The 23,194-nt window shown below is 35.6% G+C and overlaps 1 protein-coding gene across 4 annotated transcripts in view; it reads right to left on the minus strand.

Moving 5' to 3' along the window:
* Nucleotides 1-7,171: 7,171 nt before the first annotated feature.
* The window catches only part of LOC149835767 (MATE efflux family protein), a 143,241-nt gene continuing 127,218 nt past the window's right edge, over nt 7,172-23,194 (minus strand). For 2 of the 4 annotated variants that reach the window (XM_090008738.1, XM_090008736.1), the window contains exon 15: nt 7,172-7,359. In XM_090008738.1, the coding sequence (XP_089864864.1) occupies nt 7,349-7,359 (11 nt within the window). In that variant the 3' untranslated portion in view covers nt 7,172-7,348. Of the gene's footprint in view, nt 7,360-10,344; nt 10,712-23,194 lie in introns of those variants that run through there. The other 2 variants (XR_016432366.1, XM_090008737.1) reach the window with 2 other exon arrangements.

Consider the following 23,194-nt stretch of genomic DNA (forward strand, 5'->3'; position numbering starts at 1 on the left):
CAATAACAATCTTATGTCCAAAATACTCACCCTTGATAGAAACCAACACTCACATAAGAGAAGATTAAACAAAATGTGAAACCTTAAAAATCTGAGATCACTGATCAAGCATAAAAATGGATATTCAAAATTCTAGTGGTAATGCACAATATTGAATAAATTATGATTTATAAAATTTTATTTATTTATTTATTTATTATTATTTACCGAACTTCAGCCCCAATCGAACCAGTTGGTTGGGACTGAACAATGCAGTGCTCTGCCCAACCGACTATGTCAGCTGGGGCTGAACAGTCCAATGTTCTGTCTCAATTAAAAAAAAATCAGACCTAAAAAAAACTCTTTGATTTTTTGTTTCCAAAATCTTCAAGCACGTGGCCAAGCAAATGCAGTCGACTTGGGCTGTGCCCTTCTCAAGACTGGCCAGACGACCAGTTGGCTGGGGCCAAAAATAGACTCGATTGCCTAACCGACTGTGGATCGGTTGGGCCTGTCAGATTTTTTTTTTCTTTTTGCATAGGTAACACTGCAGAACCCACAACACTACAGACTTGGTTAATACTAGCTATGCCAATCTGGTTAAATATGCATAGTGAATAAAAAGAACCCCTTTCAGAATTGTTCACGTGTACAAGATAGAAAAACAAACGGATTTCTAAAAAAAGAGTTTAACATAGCCTAAACCCAACAAGACAGCGAGTTCTGTTAGTTTAAAAAAAACCCACTATGAGCCTCAAATCCATGATGATTCTTAAAAGTCATACAGATTCATTGTGGATCTAAGGAACACAATTTCCAAATAAGAAAAATACTAGTTTTACCTGGCTGCTATGGCCAATTCTATTGATTTCCCTTAATAGGACACCAACCACATTTTTTTTTATATTCGATCCAAAGCGTGACTGAAACCTTTAGGGATACAAGTTCCATATTTATTTTTAATCAGAATCCTATGTTTGATTCGATCTATACATATTTATTTGTATACAAATTGGTGTACATAACCATACCTTTGTATATATGCCATGTCACACACACACACACACACACACACACACACACACACACACACACACACACACACACACACACACACACACACATATATATATATATATATATATATATACTTGTATGCTGAAATTTGAAATATTATATGCTTTCAATACCAAATCTAATCCTAAATCTTAAATATACTTAACAACAATGAATATATCGGTTTTTCCTTGATTTTAAGCATAGGAAACCGAATTAGATTTATGGTTTCCTTAAAAAAAACACATAAATCAGATTTAGGCTCTTTTCCCTATTCAAATCCAAAAGAACGAACCCGTACCTTATTTGAAGTTTGAAAACGATGAAAGAAGCGTCAGATGATCGGAGAAGAAGAAACTCCTTTTTTTTTCTTCTTCTTTTCTCTTTTCCTTCTTTTCTCTCTCTCTCTCTCTCTCTCTTTCCTTCCTTCCTCTCTTTCTTTCTTTCTTTCTTCCCTTTTTTTTTTGAGTTTAAATAGAGGTATCTAGAGGGTGACCCCCCCCCCCCTTCCATCTCCTTCTAAAGAGGGCTAGAGATTGTACTTCCCATATGGGAGTCCATTTCCAACTCCGCTTTCCTAATTTCTTAAAGCCCTTCTTTTGATTTTTTCAAACTCTTTCCCTCTCTTTTTTATTAACTTTTGTTTTTCTTTTAACAACTCTACTCTTTCTAAGATTATTAATGGGATCTTCTAGAGAACCTAATTAGTTAGTTACTTTTGAAATTCAAAATTAAATATTATTTATTATTTATTATTTATTTAATTATTTATTTATTAATAAATAAATATCCAAAAACTTCCAGAGGGTAGCTTATCCCACTGGGAGTCTTTTTAACTTTAAAATCCTTTAATTTAACCCTATTTATTGAATTTCAAGTTGTATTTTTGTTGAGTCTGGATCCAAGATCAAAATTCATTTGGATTTTAAGCTAGATCCTATCCTAATTAATATGGGTCTTAGACTGAGTCCAGATCCATATTAATTTGAACCATATGGATTTGATCCAGTTTGATCCAATTCAGACTCGGGCCTTTTTTGAAAAATTGTGATTTTTGAGCCAATCATAGCCCGAATTCAAAAAAGTAAAATACTATTGGGCTCAAAATTTTGAAGCGCATTTAACTATATATACTTTAAAATTTGTCTGAATTTAACCCAAATTTTGCTCGAATTTAAAGGTTAAAAATAAAACTTTTTATTACCTTTTAATTGACTCATTTCGGTCTTGTTGATGAGACCTGGGACAAGCCCAGACTCAATTATCACGCCCTAACATCGAGGGTTCTACCTATATTTCTACAACACTTAGCCAAATTTCAGAAATCTCTAAATTTAACTAAGTATAAAAATACACTATATTACAATATGGTTGTGCTTTTAATTTTAAACTTATATTAATTTGTATGATGTAATTTTTATGTAAAAAATGCTAAAATTAATTCCATACTTTACTAATATGATTGAATGAGAATATGATATGCAACATGATATGACTTACATAATGAGCTTAAGATTGGCAATTTGATATTATGGCATGCATCATAATGGTATATGCTATACCATTATGATGTGCATGCTTGCACAGGTGGATGCTCATGAATAAACTTATATATGGTTCAAGCAACCGAGTTAGTGCTAAGTGAGTACGAATTTGATATGTTGCATATGCCTATGATTGATGTGCTGTAAGACATGAAAAATACATGATTCACATGTTGATGAATGAGATTGTGGTTCAAGGAATCATTGTGGTGCCATACGTGCACAAATGAATGTATGTTTGGCATGTAATTTATAATGTCGATATGAGTTGGTCATATGTTGTATTTGTGCATGTGATTATGAAAATCGTATGTATGCACATGTTTGTTCATGAATGCATGTTGAGTATTTGTTCAAAAGGAAACCAAGACGTACTAAATAAAATAGGCTATCCATGTGAATAAGCCATATTGACCTATGACCTTAATAAAGATAGCTATAATTTAGGATTTTGGGTATACCTAGAAATGATATATGTTACCAAAAATCTCAGGTCTATCTTAGAGAGGGTAGGTGATACAACCCTTGTATGACCAAGTAATATGTTTGGCAAGAGTATTGCTACATTGCACCTCACCAGGTCATTCTATGGTTGGTAGGAGGCCCGGACTACCAATATTTGTCTTAGGCGATATTTTTATTGTCTTCTGTAGAAGTGTTAAGATCAATCCTGTCTGCTGCTATTAAGGAAACTCTCGGTTGTGGACTGCTCCTAGCGGGTTTTTGACTCAATCAATTACTCAAGAAAAACTAAGATACATGGCATAATAAACACCCGAGTGGTCTCGTTTGTGTGAGTGAGATACCCTTCGCGTACTCGATAAGGTTGGTAAGCAAGAAAAATAATGCATTATTCGAGTAGGTACACTTTTCTATTATCCCTTTAGAGTTATGTTATATCTATGTTGAAAGCATGAATTTGATAATGTTAATGTTTAATTAATGACATGTTTAGATAATACATTACTTGAGTTTAACTATTATAGTTATCCATGTAAATGTATGATGATTGTTAAATTACATCATATATGTTCTGAAAGAATGTTGAGTACACATATGCTTAGTACTGTGTATACATGCTCTGTTAGTGTGTTTCCTACTGGGACTCGTCGAAGTCCGATTCTTATATTTTATACACATAAAGGTAATGAGTGATCGTGTTGGAGTGATTGTGGGATGCTGCGATGGTGTCATGTGAACAAACTATTTGAATCTTGGAGACTTTGTTTTGAATAATTGATTATTAATCTTAAGACTGGTTGTATGAATTATTCATTTATTTAATGAATGATTTAAATTGATTTATGGGTGAATAGCGATGTGTTTGAATACCCGTAACCCGCCCAAAATTTTAACCGAATTAAAATAAATGTTTCATTATATTTTCAATTTTCTTTGATAAAGGATTTTTTATCCTTAGTTGCTCTTTCTTGAACTCAATTCTAAAGGGCTAATATATGCTTGCGCTTGCGCTCAAGCTGCCCCCTAGTGCTCAGTCTGGTTGGAGCAATGCCGTCGATAAAGCCTTGAATCAAATTTTTTTATTATGTATTTTTGGGTTAAAATTTTGGAGCATTACAATTCAAACTCATAAAGTAGGCTCAACAAACTGAATACAAACAATAGGTACTTAACTCGGCTCAACTCATATGAGCTCGTTAGGTAGTAAGAAATATATTTTAGATATATTTTTACATGTATTTTTATGTAATCCTATTTCTTTCAGCTCTAAAACAATGCATTTTTCATAAACAAGTCATCCCATACTTGGCTCGTTTAACTTGGGCTAATTATGAGCTCGAACTCAGCTTGGTTCGCCACAAGAATGGGTCAAGCTTGAACACTTCAATCCGGTCTCGTTTATTAGTGCTATGGATAAGGATCCAGCTATCATCCAGCAGCAGAATCTTAGCCACATCGTTAAGGTGTGAAACGTGAAACTGCAACACAAAATGAAGCAAGTCAGCCAAGTAACAGACAAAAAAGAGAGAAAGGTGAATATAAGGAAGAGGTCAAACTACTCTTATTGCTAGCACCACTATTTGCCATGTTGGAATAGTTATCATTATCATGTTATTGCATCCTTAAAGCAGTGTGTTTCTGATGAAGTCATGCACGTATCTTTTCCCATGGACATAGGCCATAAGCGTTGAACCACGTTAAACTAGTCTCCTCTTTCACGCTATTTCTCTTCTATTTTTGTTTTTGTTCATGGTATTAGAACCTTTGTGACGACTCTTTTCCAGCTATGGCTTTTGCATCAAACACGCCATTGTCATCGCCTACACCAAAGTATTCTTACCCAACAACACTCAACATTGCCAACTTAGTGTCGATAAAGCTAACACACAAATTATTTCTTATGGAGGATGCAACTACTCGAGCTCATTGAAAGCCAGAAACTTAAAGGTTTTCTGGATGACAAGACCATTATGATAGAACCTTTAACTATAAATGCTGAGGGCAGCAAGGTCGAGAACACCGACTATGCTCTCTAACATAGATCAGACAGACTACTACGTGCATGGATTACATGCACTCTTTCTGAAGAGGTGTTGGGCTTTGTTATTGGATTAGATACCGCAACTCAGGTTTGGACTGCTTTGAAGAAGCCTTCGCTCTTGATTCACAGGAACGAGAGTGCTCTTTTTTACAGAAACTGCAGACTATGCGAAAGAGGAATCAAAATATTCCTGAATATATTAGTGCATTTAAAAACATTTGTGACCAGCTTGCAGCTATAGGCAAGCCTGTCAATGATAGCACCAAGGTTTTTTTTTTTGCTAAATGGACTTGGGCCTGGCTACGAGGCTTTCATAACCACTATGTTAAAGCTGCCAATTCCAACTTACAAAGAGTTGGTTCCCATGCTCCAAAATCATGATACATTGCACAACCTCTAAAATGCTGAAAATAATAGTTCTGTAAATCAGAACTCAGCCTTTTTCACCCAACGTCAGGGTAAGTATAATGATAAGGGGGCTATCAAGGCCAATTCATGTCCAAAGGATATGGGTTCACCTAAGTACGGAAACAGTCATCTCGATAAGCTCAAGGCTCGACTCAAAGTCAAGCTAATCAAGGCAATCGACAGAAACTAAATGCAGGGTAGTAACAAAAGGATAAAGTCATTTGTCAAATCCGCTTTAAGCTTAATCACACTGCCATCAAGTGTTACCATCGCTTGAATCAGATGTATTAAGCATGTGATATTCTTAAAGCTCTTGCAGCCATGTTAGTTTTCGATAATCAAGATCAAATTTGGTTTCCTGGAGCCACTTCTCATATAACTGCGAATCAAATATAAGAGAAGTGATAAAATTATGGTAGAAAATGGAGAGGTTGAAAATTACTCATACGGGTTCTAATTCTGAAAATCTTGAGCATGACAAGTTAAAACTTTATAACATTCTTGTTCTTGAAATTAATTAAAATCTTATCTCAGTAAGTCAACTAACTTTTAATAGCTTCTCACCTTTGAGTATTTTTATAACTATTTTGTTATAAAGAACAGAGAGAATAAACAGGCGATGGCCATGGCGCATAGAAGCAGGGATCTCTATACTGAAACCCATGCATGATGACAAGCAAGCATTATTTTCAATAAGACAATGAGACACCACCAATGAAATTTGGCAAAAGCATTTGGGATACCCAAACATGGATATTGTCAGTTTTTTAGAGCATAATAAGTTTATTAGAAGCATTAAATCAAATAATCTATGCAAGTTTGCACTAGCTGCGCCACACCTAAGTCTAGCAAATTGCCTTTTAATTCGTCTATTTCGAATTGCAACAAACTTTTTGGTAAAATCCATTGTGACCTATAGGGGGCTGCACCTAAGACTTTTGTTCATGGTTTTAAATATTATGTCATCTTTATTGATGATTGCTTGCCATTGGTGTGGTTCTTTTTGCTTAAATTTAAATATTTTGTTGATTGCTTCTATACTTTTCACAAAATAGTTATGAATTGTTTTGGGAAGAATATCAAGGCTTTTCAATCTGATGGGGGTGGAGAGTTTATTGGCACTGAATTTCAAAAATACTTAACAAAAATATGGGACAGTGCATGATATTTCATGTCCATGTACCCCTCAATAAAATGCTCTGATTTTTCATGCCAAAGTTCCTACTAAATATTGGATTGAATCACTTATTACAACTGTATGGTTGCTCAATGGATTATCGAGTGTTGAGAATGATATCACCCTAAAAAAAACTTTTTGGAAGAAGGCTTGAGTACGACTATTTATGAGTTTTTGGAACTCGATGTTTTTCTTGTTTAGTGAATATGCAAAACATAAGTTTGAACCAAGAACTTTACTGTAACATCCCAAAATTTTAACCCAAAAATTATGATTTTTTTAATATGTAATTCAATGCGGGTTCTTCACTATGATATTGTCTTATTTGAATGAAGCTCTAAGAAGTCAGCCTACGCATGCACCAACGTTAATAGCTCTTTAAAACTAAATTCAAGAAAGCACTATCATTGAGCTAAAATCCGATTTAAATACTTTTAAAAAATAAGAGCGAAAATCAGTTAAAGAGATTGGGCCGATTACAAAACTATCAAACCACACAGTGAATTAAATCAAGTTTTCCCAATCGCTTCTATTAGATTAATTCAATGTCATAAATTTAAAATAATGTCAAAGTCCATATAATATCCAAAATAACAAATTAATGTCTAATCAAAAAGTGTTCGAGAAAGAAAAAAATTTGGCTCTCGACCCGCCGCAACATCTTGCCATCGCAAAGCATCTTCAATTAGTACCTACATGTAATATTTGTGGTCAGACTCATTGAATCTCAGTAGAGTGTACTAAAACTAACACTGGTAGATCGAATCAATATACACTAAACTTGCTTCATTCACTTACAAGCATTCCTTTATGTGGACAATTATTTTAAACATACTTTCAATCACAATTTCATATCATAAATTGATTTAGAAGCAAATACTAAACTCATTCATGATCACAATAACATAATACAAATAAATTTATAAATAAATACTAACTTTATGCATGAATAGATAGATAATGCATGCACTTACCAATGCAATTCTTTAATGCATGTGTGACTACTTTTTTTTATTTAAGTTTTCTTTTTAAATGATGTATGCTATGACTAAGTTAATGCACACACAATTATTGTTTCACTTTTTAACCCTATGGGTATTGACACAAGCTTAACTTGAATCAGGATCACGACTCAAGAAGAGTATATTCAAACAAGTTGACTTAACTCTGACTAGACACCAGTCACCAGTCGTGGGTGAGAGACGACCTTGTCGAAAGAAAACTCTCAACACCTCTATCCTGATATTTTAGACTTCACTCATGAATTCTTTACTTGTCACCCCATGGCTACTGTGAAGGTTTCTCCTATCTTCGTGGTTGGGAAGAAACAACCTTCCATGCTTAAAACTTAGTCTCATAGAGCTAAAAGTAATGCTTACCCACTCATTGTAAGCATCAATAAAATTAATGTTTATACTTTATTCTTTAATTACATTAATTCTATCGTCTTTCATGCACACAAATAATGTACCTATCTCAAGAGTTAGTGCCTCAATTTTGAGCACCTTGATGCATGATTTTAATGCCATTATCACTTTCATGTCATGCATGTTAATTGTAAATCATTCGCATTCATTTATATATTCATTTTAGACATTGAATATAAATAACATCATGCATTTACATTGTCACATGTCACACGCTTCATTATACATGCATTTGCATATTCACTATAAAATTTAAATCAGTGGCATGAAATGACACAAAAATCAAATGACATGCTTTATCACAATCTAGAACATGAATTTAGACAATACCAAAGTTTAGCATTGCATATTAACATGTCATTACATTCACTTTATTAAAGTCAAAAGCCTATGCTTAGCACTGGCCCGTACACAGTTAAGGATCCAGTTAGGCAGAATTTACCTAGCTATTACAACAGCTACACTGTTGTACACAAGCAGATTCCATGGATACCCTCATTTGTCGGCTTCCATACCCCATTCACAAAAACCTTCTATGGTTTGGGAGTTATAAGCGATTTACCAGTGGTCGGTTGCCAACTACATAGTGATAATGAATAAAGGCAAGTATATGCTAACACATATTTTTGTAATTATCCTATGCTGCTATCGAAACTAGTAAATAAATATTTTTTTATGGGGACTGCAACTGAGCTGCAGCAAGCCTAAGGTTGAGCTGCAGCTCGCTGCAGTCTTTGCCAAGGTTCACCAGCAAGGTCGCTCCTTGTTGGTTACTTGGGACTAGAATGCAAGCTGGGGTCAGGTTGACCCTGGCCTGCTGCACCTACATGGGTGCAGCCATGACTGCCCTCTGACCAACACAGCAGCTCTAGTCTGCTATGCCTGTCTGGGCAAGCGTGGCCTGCATCAACATAAGAGCAGCTGACTGGAACGTTGGCAGACCTTAGCCAGTCTGCATTATAAATATATTTTGCTACTATAATAGAACATGAAAGAACCCAAAAATACTCGGAAAATAGATTAACATACAACCCTAAATCAAACATAGTTCAGCAAAATAAATAGCGCACGTAATAAAAATAAACAGTCCTACTTTGATAATAGGTATTACTCGTAGACAATGAGGAATCGGGTCCTTGATAATTTCATTAAATTGGATCCGAATCAAATTCAGACATAAGAGTAGTTCATCTTAACATCTAGTTGGTTGTCCACAAATCCAATTGAATCAGGGTATGTAGTTTTGGTGCTAACATCAGGACCGAACCAATTACTTGAGTAGGCATAGTAGGCTTATACAAGAATAGAAATCTCTCTTTAGTTTCCTAAACAAAGTCAATTCCCAGCCCCTACAGGGACTGATCCACACCCTTGTCAAGCACCGTAACATGACAGATCCATGAATGGATGAATCATTTAAATCATTTCAAAATTTTGCTTTTAAAGGAAAATGCTCATACTGGGGCGTTACTACCCGAACCATTTTTTTTTATTTTAAAACTCTATCTGTCTCAGCCCAATTAATGACTGGTCTAAACCATTTATAAACACTATTCAGAACTGATCCACGAGTGGATCAGTTCTTGAATTAGATCTGCATGCATAAAAAGAAAAAAAATGACAATTGTCCATATCGGTGGTTAACCTTAACCCTTTTTCTAATCACAGTGAAAGTAATAGCATACCGGATTCAACTTAGACGGGTTACAATCAAACCATAAACACACACGATTGAAATAAGAGATTTAATCTGTAATATCCATGAATTTTTGAATAAATAAAAGAGAGGAATTTCTTATTTTAACATATTGAGTGAAAATAAATGTATATTTAAAATATATATATATATATATATATATATATATATATATATATATATATATATATATATATATATATTTATACATGCTATTTTAAAAGGGAAAAAGAGAGTTAAGGGACAAATCATAATTTTTCTGATTTATGTTTAAAATTTTAAATATGAGATTTTATTCGTATCGAAATTCTAAAAAGAATGGTCTTGATTTAACAAAAATCAGGGCCAAGTGCAGTGCCAGATGCAAGTGATGAAGGTCAGACCACTCACTCTGATTGGGCAGACACTCTGTCCACTCACATGTCAGAGGTTCACAAGTCTGTTCTCTATCCTTGTTCAAGAGATGGTGACTTTATGATCAAAAGCTTGATCCGCTGTAGAGCGAGCCCTGACAGGCACTTGTACCCTGAAGGTCAAGAAACAATGTCTTGAGAAGAGATGCACAGAGACAACTCATTTTCACAGGCAATAATGGTTCCCCTCCACATAAGCTACAGAAGATCCAAGAACTATTCTTGTTTATTGAAAGGGTAGCACCTATAAATAGATTAAAAGTACCTAGATGAATTTAGAAACCACCCAAAGTTCATTTATCTACAAGAATGACAAAATTTGGTTGCCCAGTAGAGAAACTAAAAGAGGAAAACAAGCTCCTAAAGATCTGCCCTCCAATGCCAAAATTTCTCAAGGCTGGCAGAAAATAAAAAAAAATGGACAAATCCGACCTCAACCGCATCACTCAGGATTGCTCGTTGCATATTTTGTTCTTACAAACAGAAGAGCCCTCCACAGGACTAGAATCTGAAAAAATGAATGAATCTATATCAGCTTTCAAAAATAAGAATTGCAGCTTTTATAAGGCATCAAATACGAATTCTGAAAACATAAATACTAATAACAAGTCCAAGAAACTTAAGACATGAAATGATCTAATAGAGCACACATAGAAAGGTGTAGAATGAAATATCCGAAGAAGACTGCGCCAGATACATCTGATGGATGAACACCTAAAAGCAATGGTTAACACCACCATGAGGTGGCCAGCAACACTCATGTCCTGCAACATGCATCATCAAGATGTAACATGTTCAAAACGGTATCTACCGTAAAGGACCTTGTAATGTGGAAAAAGTGCTAAACATAGCTTAATTAATACCTTTAAAGTGAATAAACAGGCAGCAGTGCTAGTCTATCATTGCACATAGGAAACACCTAACGCCTATCAGGTGAAGGTCAAATGAAGGGCAACCCTCACCATCCAAATATAGGTAAAACCCCCTAATCTACCAAATTCTTTGGGAAAATCCTGGTCAGAGGTTGTAGGTAGAGCATCTCATCCTTCACTTTCATTCACCAAGCCATTACAGATGATTGTAGAGAAGGGTCCGCAACAGCTTTTCAGTCCAGCTACAAGGAATTCGGAGATGAGAAAACTGTATCAATAGATCCTCCAGGTAATGTATCCAGTAAACCATACCATATGCATATGAAGTTCCTTTTCATTTATGAAAACTCACGTTGACAAAAATGGCTTTCTCTTCCTGATGCAATGGAGTCTTCTTGATCAAACTGTCCAATGAAGAAGACATGCGAAAGATAATGAAACAAGGTGCATGGAAAGTTGCAGGGAAAACTATGATCACGAACAAATGGTTCCCTGGTGCTACATACACCATTTGGAGGTCCGGGTTGTAATTAGCTTGTATCTTTATTTTAAGGTCGATGTCCCATATAAGGTCTATTTGGGATATTATGTTGTATTTTGGGTTTGAATATTGTATTTCGATCCATTGTATTTTGGGGTTGCTTCCTTGTAATGTATTTGGATTTTGGATCCACTGTGGAATGAGTAGCATGTATGAGAAGCCTCACCCAAGGCTACAAATAAGGTTTGCTCTTGTATTTTGCTTATTCTTTAATAACTCTTGTGAGAGCTTCTCTACTTTAGAGATTTCTCTTTAGGTGGATCCTTACCATTAATTAGGGAAAACCATCGACTCTTGTGAGTGGATCCTTCCATTCATAGAATAATAAACTTCACTCCATCTCTTCCGCTCCACCCCAAGGTTGCCAAACTAGGAAGCGGAAGCAAGAAGCGAGGCATTTTAAAATTTATAGGAAGCGGGAAGCGATGTATCAATTTAAAAGCGAAATATGAATAAAAAATAAAGCAATAAGGTAATTGAATAGGAATCGAACAAGAAACAAATAAAAACTAAAATAAAATTGATCATTCTTATATTTCATGATTTTTCAGTAAAAGAGTTAAATTTTTGTTAAAATTTAACAATGATAGTTACCAATTTAAAGAAAGTACATGGTAAGTGAGTGAAAGCGTAAGAGGAAATACATGAAAAACATGAGAAAAACATAGGAAGAATAGACCATGCGTGTGGGATGCATAGAAGAAGCGTGGGGGAATCGAGATTCCTACGAAGTTTTGGAAGCGAGGAGTATCGCGCTTCCGAAGCAAGTTCTAGTAACTCTGCTCCACCCTCTCCCACGTTCTTCCACTCCTCTCCCCACTACTAGGCCCTTAAACCCCAAACTATGCCGAAAATAGCACTAAGCTACAAGCCTAACCAATAGTACACCCATCCTAACCTTTTTCCTTATTTCCTATTCAAAATTCATCAAAAAAACCCAGCAATCAATTGGTACCAGAAGAGATTTGATACATCATTAAACAAAAATCTTCAAAAAAATTGGTGATCAAGGTGATCTAGATGGCAATCAAGAAGATCATTCCAACAGACATCAATTCTGGTGAGATCAATGTCATAACCAGCTAGATCAAGTGTCAATTCAGCTGTGTTGCCCATAATCCGGTTTTGAACTAACAAAATTCAGAAAAATCAAAGCTAAAAGGATCAGATCGGGCAAGTTTCGAAGTGATCCACAGGAGAGAAGTGAAGATTGGCATGAATTACGATGAGATTCATTCATCTAAGGTGAAATTCATGAATTTCGTGTTTGATTGTGAATCTACCGACCAAAAGTGAAATTTGACTACATCAATCATTGATCAAGTGAAATTCACTCCAATCTGGAGTGAACTAGGCGAATCTAAGAGAAATTGAAGTGGAACAGTATATGTTCTAGTGTAATAAAGTGAAAATTGATGTAGAATTGTAATTGGTGGTGAGATTGTGAATTTGAATTCAAATTCATGATCAACAACAACAACAACAACAACTACGCCTTCATCCCAAAATAATTAGGGTCAGCGATATGAACCAAATAAGAAAATCACTCTGGGTCTTCCACATGAATCCTTCTCCTCCAATCATTTCTATCCAAAATCATGTCGTCGGTGAGATTCAAAGAATTCATATCCTTTCCTATCATTTCCATCCAAGTCTTCTTAGGCCTACCCCAACCTCTTTTAACTAATATATTTTCTCATTTCCCCATCCTTCTAACTGGAGCATCATTAGGCCTTCGCCGAATGTGTCCAAACCACCATAAACGATTCCCTCTCATCTTATTTTCAATGGATGCAATGCTTATCTTCTTACGTATCTCCTCGTTTCGAATCTTATCTTTTATTGTATTTCCACACATCCATCGAAGCATACGCATCTCAGCTACACTCATTTTTTGAATATGATCTCTCTTGTCAGCCCAACATTCCGTACCATATAGTAAAGTGGGCCTAATTGTCGTCCTATAAAACTTTTCCTTCAACCGCAATGACATTCTACGATCGCACAACACTCCAGTTGCACTTTTCCATTTCATCCACCCAACATTTATCCTATGATTTACATCTCCATCAATTTCTCCATACTTTTGAATGATGGATTCCAAATATTTGAAACAATCATCCACCGGTATTTCTTGCTCACCAAGCTTCACTACACTTCCATCACTACTTCGTTGCTTACTAAACCGACATTCCATATATTCTGTCTTACTCTTACTCAACTTAAAACCTCTACCTTCCAATGTCTGTCTCCATAATTCTAACTTAGCATTAACCCCAGCTCTAGACCCATCAATCAAAACAATATCATCAGCAAACAACATACACCACGATACATTTTCTTAAATTGATCTCGTAAGCTCATCCATCACTATAGCAAATAGGAAAGGGCTTAAAGCAGATCCTTGATGTAACCCAACCGTTATAGGAAAATTGGTTGTCACCCCTCCACAAGTGTGGACATTGGTTACTACTCCTTAATACATATCTTTAATTATAATAATGTACTTGAGAGAAACACCTTTCTTCATCATTGTCCACCAGAGAACGTCCCTAGGTACTCTATCGTATGCCTTCTCCAAATCAATAAAAACTATATGCAAATCTTTGTTCCTCTCTCTATATCTCTCAATAAGTTGTCTAAGAAGATGTATAGCTTCCATAGTTGATCTTCCAGGCATAAAACCAAATTGATTCTCTGATATCATGAGAACATTCCTCAACCTAGACTCAATCACCCTCTCCCAAAGTTTCATAGTATGACTCATGAGTTTTATACCACGATAGTTTGTGCAATCTTGTATATCACCCTTATTCTTATATAGAGGCACCAAAGTACTCTTCCTCCACTCATTAAGCATCTTATTTGTCCGCCAAATCTAGTTAAAAATATTTGTCAACCATTCTAAACCTTTCTCTCCCAAGCATTTCCAAGCCTCGATAGGTATACCATCTGGGCCAACTGCCTTTCATGATCAGATCTAAAAAAAACATAGATTGGTTAAATTGGGTGAGAGTCAAGAATTTGAAGTGGTAGAAGTCAAATTCCGGCAATCTATAGCATTTTCCAGTGAGATCTTTTATCTACTTGTAGATCTGTGTAATCCGGAGTGCTCTCTTGCCTTTCTTAAGATCAGATTGAGCTTCCATAACATAGATATATTATTATTCAGTATAGTGCTGTTTTTTGAGCCAAGTTCCGGCCATTAGCTACCGGGGCGGGAATTGAACCAGAAAAGAGTAGATGCAGTTCTGCAATAGTTATTTGAATTGAAGAAAAGTATTGGAAAGACCATGCTGCTGTGGAAAACCCATGTGCAATTTGAGGATGAGATGTTGTTGACATATAGAAATTGAGAATCAATTTTTTTTTTGTTTTATGTTAATTAGTGCTCTGGAGAGAGGTGCGAGCAAAGTTGCAAAAAATCTATCTCAAGGGGAAGATTGATTCATAAAATTGTGAGAAATATTCTGGTGATAGTTGTACTATAGTTGCAGAGAGAAATTTTCAGACTAGAATGATGTCATGAATGAATAGGCCTTGTAAGATCTAGTAGAATAAGTGATGTAGCATGATCCAGATGGATTGAATTAGATACCTACAGCCTTACAAACATTATTCTTTCAAAGCTCTGTCCTGAGAAAGATACTCTGTTCAGTTGAACACCATCCTGAGAAAACTTGAACTTGTGTCCTTGTGATCTTCCAAACCGTACCACAGAAAATTTTAAAAATTTGCATACATGTAGCACTATTTGTCTAGTTTCCAACCCCATAAACCTCGTCTCCATCTGATCTTCCAATAGGGAGAAATAGCCAAACTACCAGACCCTATTTTTGGTGACTGAAAACTCTGCACTCTGTTACAGAAACAACACCCTGTTATATAGTCAATTTTTCCTAACTAAACTTCGCCAAAAATCCCAGAAAAATCACCAAACCTAGCCAACATCCTATACTTTGAGACCATACCGAGCTCAATCCCAAATTCCTTCAGAAGTTGATCTTTTCACTTAGACAAAGATCAGAGCAGAACCAGTTTGCAGGACTGTTAGAATATGGGTTGTATAAGCGCATATATATATGTGACATGATTGTAATATGTATTACCCTTCATGGGTATTTTGACCAATGTAATTTTCTGTAATAGGTGTCGCTCAATAGGGGCTGTTTTTATTTAATATTGTAATATGTTATATTGTCAAGGGCATTTTTGTCCTTTACAATATAACAGCAATATAGCTGTTGGAGCTCCCAATGGCTAGATTTCTAGCAGTTGGGGAGCCCCAACAGCCATATTTTGGGGAGCTTCTCACTCCCAAGCTTAGACCCCTTGTAAAGCCAAGCTTTTTGTGTGCATTGTGAATGAAATAAAGATTATATTTTTTTAGTGTTGTGTGTTCCTCTAAGCCCCTAAGTGGTTGTTGTGTTTTTTTCTCCTTGTGTGGGCTTTGTATTGGCATCTTGTTTGAGGTGTGTGGAGAGCACTTTGTTTTATTACATGGTATTAGAGTTATTACAATCTTGATTGTGGTAAAGCTTGCTCGTGTGGACGTGAGATCGTGGACTTGTGGTGCCCAAACATTTTCCGCTTCCATATTTTTCTTCCTCTCTCTCTTTCTCTTCTTGTATATATGGAGGATGAACGAGAAGTGGTTGCCACCATACCTGTGAGACTTAATAACACAAACTATGTGATGTGGGCATCCATAGTGAAGCACAAGATTTGGGAAAAGAGTCTATGGGGTTTGGTAGATGGTTCGAAAAAGAACCAAATTTTATGCTTACCAAGAGTGAAACCGGCAAAAAAATTGCACTTCAATGAGAAAGATGAATAAATTCATTGGCGACTATGAAAAGAAATTGAAGGAGTGGAGGATGAGTCATTCCAAAATCATGGGATAACTCATTAATAGTGTTGAAATAAAAAAATGTCCTAGCTTAGCAAAGTTCAAATTTGCTAATGATGCTTGGAAATATCTCCAAGATATGTATCCTCTAAAGGACGTAGCTCATGTATGTAATCTTCAAAAGAAAGAAAGAACAATGACCTAAGAAGATATGAGCATAAAAGAATACTATAATGCTATTTCTCTCATTTGGAATAAATTAGATCGCTTAGAGCCTAAGTGTCATTGTCCACTTGACATAGAGCTTCGAAAAAAGCAAATCAATTCGGAGCACTTTTACCATTTCATAAAGGGACTTAAGCCCAAATTTGAAGGGACAAAGTCGGCCATTCTTCATAGAGGTGGTGTTTCTTCCATAGTAGAAACTTTAGAAGAACTAACTATGAAAAAAAATAGATTAAAGAAATCCTCTCCTACCAAAGATGAAGAATCGATACTTGCTATGTCAAGACCCGGAAATCACACCAAAGCATATAGGAAGCCAAAATGACTATGGAAGAAGCTCAAATGACTATGGGAATAGCTCAAATGACTATGAAAGAAATCCAAGTGAGTATGAATACAAAAAAAAGTGGTAAGATAATATGCCACTTTTGCAAAGAGTCGGGTCACATCAAGTCATTTTGCCCAAAAAGAAGAAATGAAAAGAAAGTGGCATCTAAGCTAAGTCAGGGATTCGTCCAACCAAGTGTCGCACCCGTATCGACGCGACGCAGGTGCGCGTGCGGTCAACTCGACCCTGGGTGCAGTCAACGCACCCAGGGTCATTTCTATCCAGTTTTTAGACCTTAAAAAAAAATACGCCCGATGAAATGGGCTGCGAAGAGGAGGATTAGGGAATTTTTTTTGCCCTAATCCTCCCTTCCTCTCCTCTTGAAGTCGTATCCAGCGACGACCTCTCCGCCGGACCCCGACGCCGCCGACGTCCTCTCCGCCAAACCTCTCCTCCTCAGGTACTCTCTCTCACTCGCTCTATCTATCTTCTCTCCGTCTCTCACTCTCAATCTCTCTGTCACTCTGACTGTTGCTCTCTCTCCCACCCTCTCTTTCCCTCTCTACGCAACCCTCTCTTTCCCTCTCCCAAACCCCTCTATCCCGCCCTCCCCTTTGCAACCTTCTCCCATACACCTTTCTCTTTCTCTCACACATTTTGCATTGTATATGCTGTTACACCCATCCCTCTCTGCAACCCTTTCTCAAAACCCCTCTCTATCCCGCCCTCCCTTACACTATGCTGTTACACATTGTATACAATGCCATTATCCTTGGGCAACTAGGAAGGCACATTAGAATCAGTTGCTGAGCTGCTGGTTTTACCGGAATAGAGACAGTTCGGTCGGACCTAATCCGCAGGGGGACGCTGCCTTGCATTGACAGTTCATGTTTATACTTGTTATTTGCAGTACTACGGCTAAGAATGCTCTCTTCATCACTAATTTATAGATGGCTTTTGTTGTTCTATCTCCTTCAAGCATAGCTCCAGCATGCTAAGCTAATTCTAGAAAGCAGTAATCAGATGTTCGGTTGCAGTTTCATCTATGTACCATCTCTATTGAGCACACAAAGGTGCCATTGATCCTAGAGTATGCATTGGCTAAGGCTAAGCATTTGTGGAATTCATATGCATGAATAGTTATCATACTTGGGAGTATGCATGTCAATGGTTCGGATTTGGGTCAGATATCCAAACCAAACCCAAATCTGTGTACTCGGATTTGATAAAGTGAGGAGCATCCAATTAGCAATTAGATTTGAATTCATGTTGAACAGTTGAAGCTTCACACTTGAATGTAGAAGTGTATCCAATTAGCTATTTATGCTACTAAAATGTGGATTCCTACTGCTTAGGAGTGTTCACTTTGCATTAATGATTATCATTAATGTTATTGTTATATATTTTTCTTATACCTTTCGGTATTTATTTATACGTACTACTACTATATTTTTTTAGAACTTATTGTATGTTATTGACTTTGCACTCAATATTATAAATCTTGATTGTGTGCATAATTGATTTTAATATAATGTTTTTATGTTTTTAGGATAAAAATGACGAATAAAGGGAAAGGACTTGCGTCATCCTCATCCCCACATGTGAGTTTTGCCGCTAGTGTTGTTGATAGTTGTAGTGAGAGTGATGATGTAGGGCCACTATGGGTACACGTAGATAAACTTGCAAAAACGGGAGAAGGAGGTGGTGAAAACAAAAGATTTCGATGCAAGCTCTGTGAAAGAGATTTTGTTGGGTCTTACACAAGAGTTAAGACTCATTTGTTGAAGATACTAGGACATGGCATTTCAGGATGCAGAAGTGTTGATGAGGCAATGCGAAAACAATACAAAAAAATACAAGAAGAATATAAGAAGATAAAGACATTGAGTGATTCTTGTGCAATTAGTGTGTCATTTTTAAGCCACCAAGAAGGTGCTAAAAAAAGAAAAGAAAAGTGGATGTAGGAGGTCAAGGAAGATGAACAATACAAGCAACATTCAATACATATGGAAGGGAGAAGATTGATAGAAAAATAGCAAGGTATTTTTATTCTAGTTCACTCCCATTTAATGCAACTAGAAATCCTTATTGGAAGGATTTAGTTACTTCTTTGGCAAATTGTAATTTGAGTGACTACGTACTTCCAAACTCAGAAAAACTCCGAATCACACTTCTTGCAGAAGAGAGGGCAAATGTTGAGAGAATGCTAAAGATTAAAAAATATTCATGGGAGCAAGATGGAGTTTCCACTGTTTCTAATAGGTGGACAAATATTTAAAGGCGTCTACTAATAACCCACTATTCTTGAAAGTGGTTGATGCATCTGGGAAATATAAAAATGTTGAGTATTTGAAGGGGTTATTTATAGAAGTAATAAAAGAAGTGAGCGATCAAAAAATAGTACAAATCATCATAGACAACGCTCCAGTTTGTAAAAGTACAACATTGAGTTTGGAGAGTGAGTATCCTCGTATTTTTTGGACTCCCTGTGTAGCACACAGCTTGAATCTGACCCTCAAGAGCATCTGCAACCCCAAAGAAAAAGAAAATTCACGAGCATATGCTCTATGTTCATGAATTGAAGAATTAAAAAAGAATGTCAAAAGCATTAGGAATTTTGTTGTCAACCATCATCATGCTAAGACTATATTTAATAAGAATTCTGACCTGAAATTGTTGAAGGTCACTAAAACATGTTTTGCGTCCATCATTGTGATGGTGAAGAGGATTAAGGAAGTGAAGAATGCTTTGGTTAGCATGGTGACTGATGAAAATTGGACATTCTATCGTGCTGACTTAAAAATTTAAGAAATTTATTGTTGATGATGAGTTTTGAGACAGAGTCGTATATTTCCTTTAATTTACGCAACCTATTTGAGAAATGTTGAGAAAAGTTGATAAGGATGAGCTCATGCTTCACAAAGTTTATGAAATGTGAGATAATATGATTAAAAAAATACAAATTATAGTTTTTAAGCATGAAGAAAAAATCCTGCATTGGATGATTCAGAATTTTTTAACTATATTAATTCAGTTTTAGTCAGAAGATGGGATAAGAGCAACACTCCTTTGCATTGCATGACACATTCTCTTAATCCAAAATATTATACAAAAAAATGGTAGGAAGGTGGTATTGGTCGTGTCCCTCCAAATTTAGACCAGATCTATCAAGGCATAGAAATATGTGTATGACAAGACTTTATCCAGAATCACATTTTAAATCAAGTCACACAAGAGTTTGAAAAATTTGCATCTTCGAGATTATATGGACAAACATTACTCGCGTGAGAGGAGAATAATATAGATCTTATTACATGGTGGTCAACATTTGGATTAGAAACACTTCTTCTCCAACGTTTTGCATTGAGATTGTTATCCCAGCGTGCTAGTTCATCCTGTTGTAAAAAAATTTAGAGCACATATTCTCAAATCCACAACATGAAGAGAAACAAACTCACCAGCAAGCGTGCAGATGATTTAGTATATGTTCATTCAAATCTTCGACTAATTTCGTGAACCAATGAAGAATATAAGTACTAATTTGCTCTCTTAGTTATTTGACTATTTCTTAGTTTTTTCATTTAAATATACTTGTATTTAACATTTTCAAATTGAGTTTGTAATGCAGACAAGGATCATCCAAATTTTGGGATGTAAACCCAGAAGAGTGCGACTTATAGAAAGAGCATGATTTCAACATTACAAACATAGATTTATCTGAGCCCAATCTTCCTTATGATGCCTTTGATGATGAAGAAGAAAATTATTATGATTCATTACCTCATCGTCATATACATTGTGTAGGATATACTTTTGGTATGTAATTATGCATTTTCTGCTTCTTTTGTTAGTATACTATATAATTTACTTCTTTCCTGCTTTACTTATTTGATTGTTTTTATAATTGTGGTGTTGGTTTTTATGATATAGAATAGAATTGTAGATTGTTAATTTGATTTATTGCATGCATGATGATGAATTGATTTGATGATAATTGTTTTTTATTTCATTAGTGTTACTGTTGTTAACTGTTAAAACTTATATATATATATATATATATATATATATATATATATATATATATATATATATATATATAACTTTTTATATTTTTGCCGCACCCGCACCCATGTGACATAGCGTCTATGGGATCATCAAGTGAACGAGGTGGTGTAGATGAAGGCTCCAAGAATGTTTCATTTGCTTAACTTATGAAAATCCTTCAACTACTAATCAAAGGCTAATCTTCCTCTCTTCAGTGTGGCTCTATCAACATGCATGGACTTTAGTAAGAACTCTTGGATTTTTTATTCTGGTGTCTCTTTCCAGATGACTGCTAATGAATCCATACTATCCAAATGTCTCGTTAACTCCAACGATTCTTGTAACAACCCCAACTTGTACCCATGAAAAAGTGGCAATTTTTTTTTTTAAACAAGTGAGGAAACATTCCCAGAAACCCGGGGCCTTTATAATTAAACACAACCACCACCACAAGAGATTTTATACTCATCTTTCAAACCAAACAAAACCAAACAAAACCAAACCAAACTTTATTTATTCGAATGCATAGAGTCTGAGACATAAGCAAATAAAATATAAATAAAGCAAAAAGAAGAGACACGCTGTTCAAAAGAATCTGCTAAGCAATCGTGTGGTCCCCTCGTAGCTCCTCTCAAAAGCAAGTCGCCTCACTAAGCATCTAAGGCTACAAAAAACACAAAAGTAGGGGTGTCAGAATCCAAAGACTTCTGTGTACGAATCCCTCTAATGAAATAAATAAGTAAAAAGAACATAAATAAGATTCATGCAATAATTTAGATGAAAGCAATTATGACAAATTCATATCTCAATTAATCATTTATGCAATAGACAACAATTATTAAGCATGAGGAAACAATTAATAAACAACAAAGACTACAAATTAAGCAATAAAAACATTTAACATGCATTAGAGAATAAACATCATGCATTCACCAATATATCACAATTAAGGGAACACATAATTATGCATGATTTAATGCATAACAGGAATATGCATGACTTTAGTGCACATGCATAAATAAATTATTATCTTTTATCAGAATTGTCTTTTCATATGTATTTCCCTATTAAATGCACATAATTTAAGTTTTGTTTAATTACCATTGCCTGCGGATACTCCAAACGGGTAAAATCTCCGAGGTCAAGTAGGGTTCCTAGGGTAACATAGCACACAAGTTGTATTTTATTAATGGGTTCCAAACTTAGCCCTCGACCGAAACAACTTTCGAAATATTAGACATCCAAATTTAATGTCGGGGACACCAAAGACATCTAAATCCACAAGTGTCACTTTCTCGGTATACCAAAACAACAACTGTGTCTACACACCACCCCCAGGCAAAGTAGCGAATTATCTCTAAAATTGTGGCTAGGAGATGAACCTCAATATCGGGTTCAGGGGCAACAACAACGCACACGGAGTTTTAGTATCTTCACGGTTCTCCAAAACCGCAATGTCCAAGACTCCCACACTATAAAAGAGACATCAAGGAAACATAAATTATATTGTTCTTTAATTTCTTTTATCTTGTTATTAATTTATCTCTTTTAATTTGCAATTCAACATGCAGAATTAATAACACAAGTTCGCATATCTACATGCGAAGCTCTTCATGGTTCACCCGTGGCATCAATAGAATAGTGCAATTAGAATCACAATGTCAAATGAGATCTTTGCAATGCATAAACAAGTAAAATAAGGAGCACACCGACTCAAGGCATCCCACAACCCATGATGATCCACTTGATTATCCATGCATTCATATACAAAAACCATTAAGAACATGTCAATGCATTTATTACATATCACATGTTTTTCAATGCATGCCAATAACTATATCCTTCAGCATGTATTCATATTCAGATGTATGCATTCACATAACCATACCCAAAGCATGCTTCCATTCATGAACCAATTCGAGTAAACATGTGAACTAATGCATGCTTTTAATCACGAATCAATTCAACTAAGCATGTGAACATTCATGTCGTCATATACATGCCAAACATATCTATTTCATGTATACACATGCATAGAAAACAACTATGCATCACCAACCCGAACATGCATTACATGACAAGCATAAGCATATAAGAACTATCGGTCTTTTACATGCATGAAGACACTCATA

This window comes from Nuphar pumila, chromosome 6 (assembly GCF_984573655.1).
Source record: "Nuphar pumila chromosome 6, dmNupPumi1.hap1.1, whole genome shotgun sequence".
In the NCBI taxonomy this organism is placed as follows: domain Eukaryota; kingdom Viridiplantae; phylum Streptophyta; class Magnoliopsida; order Nymphaeales; family Nymphaeaceae; genus Nuphar; species Nuphar pumila.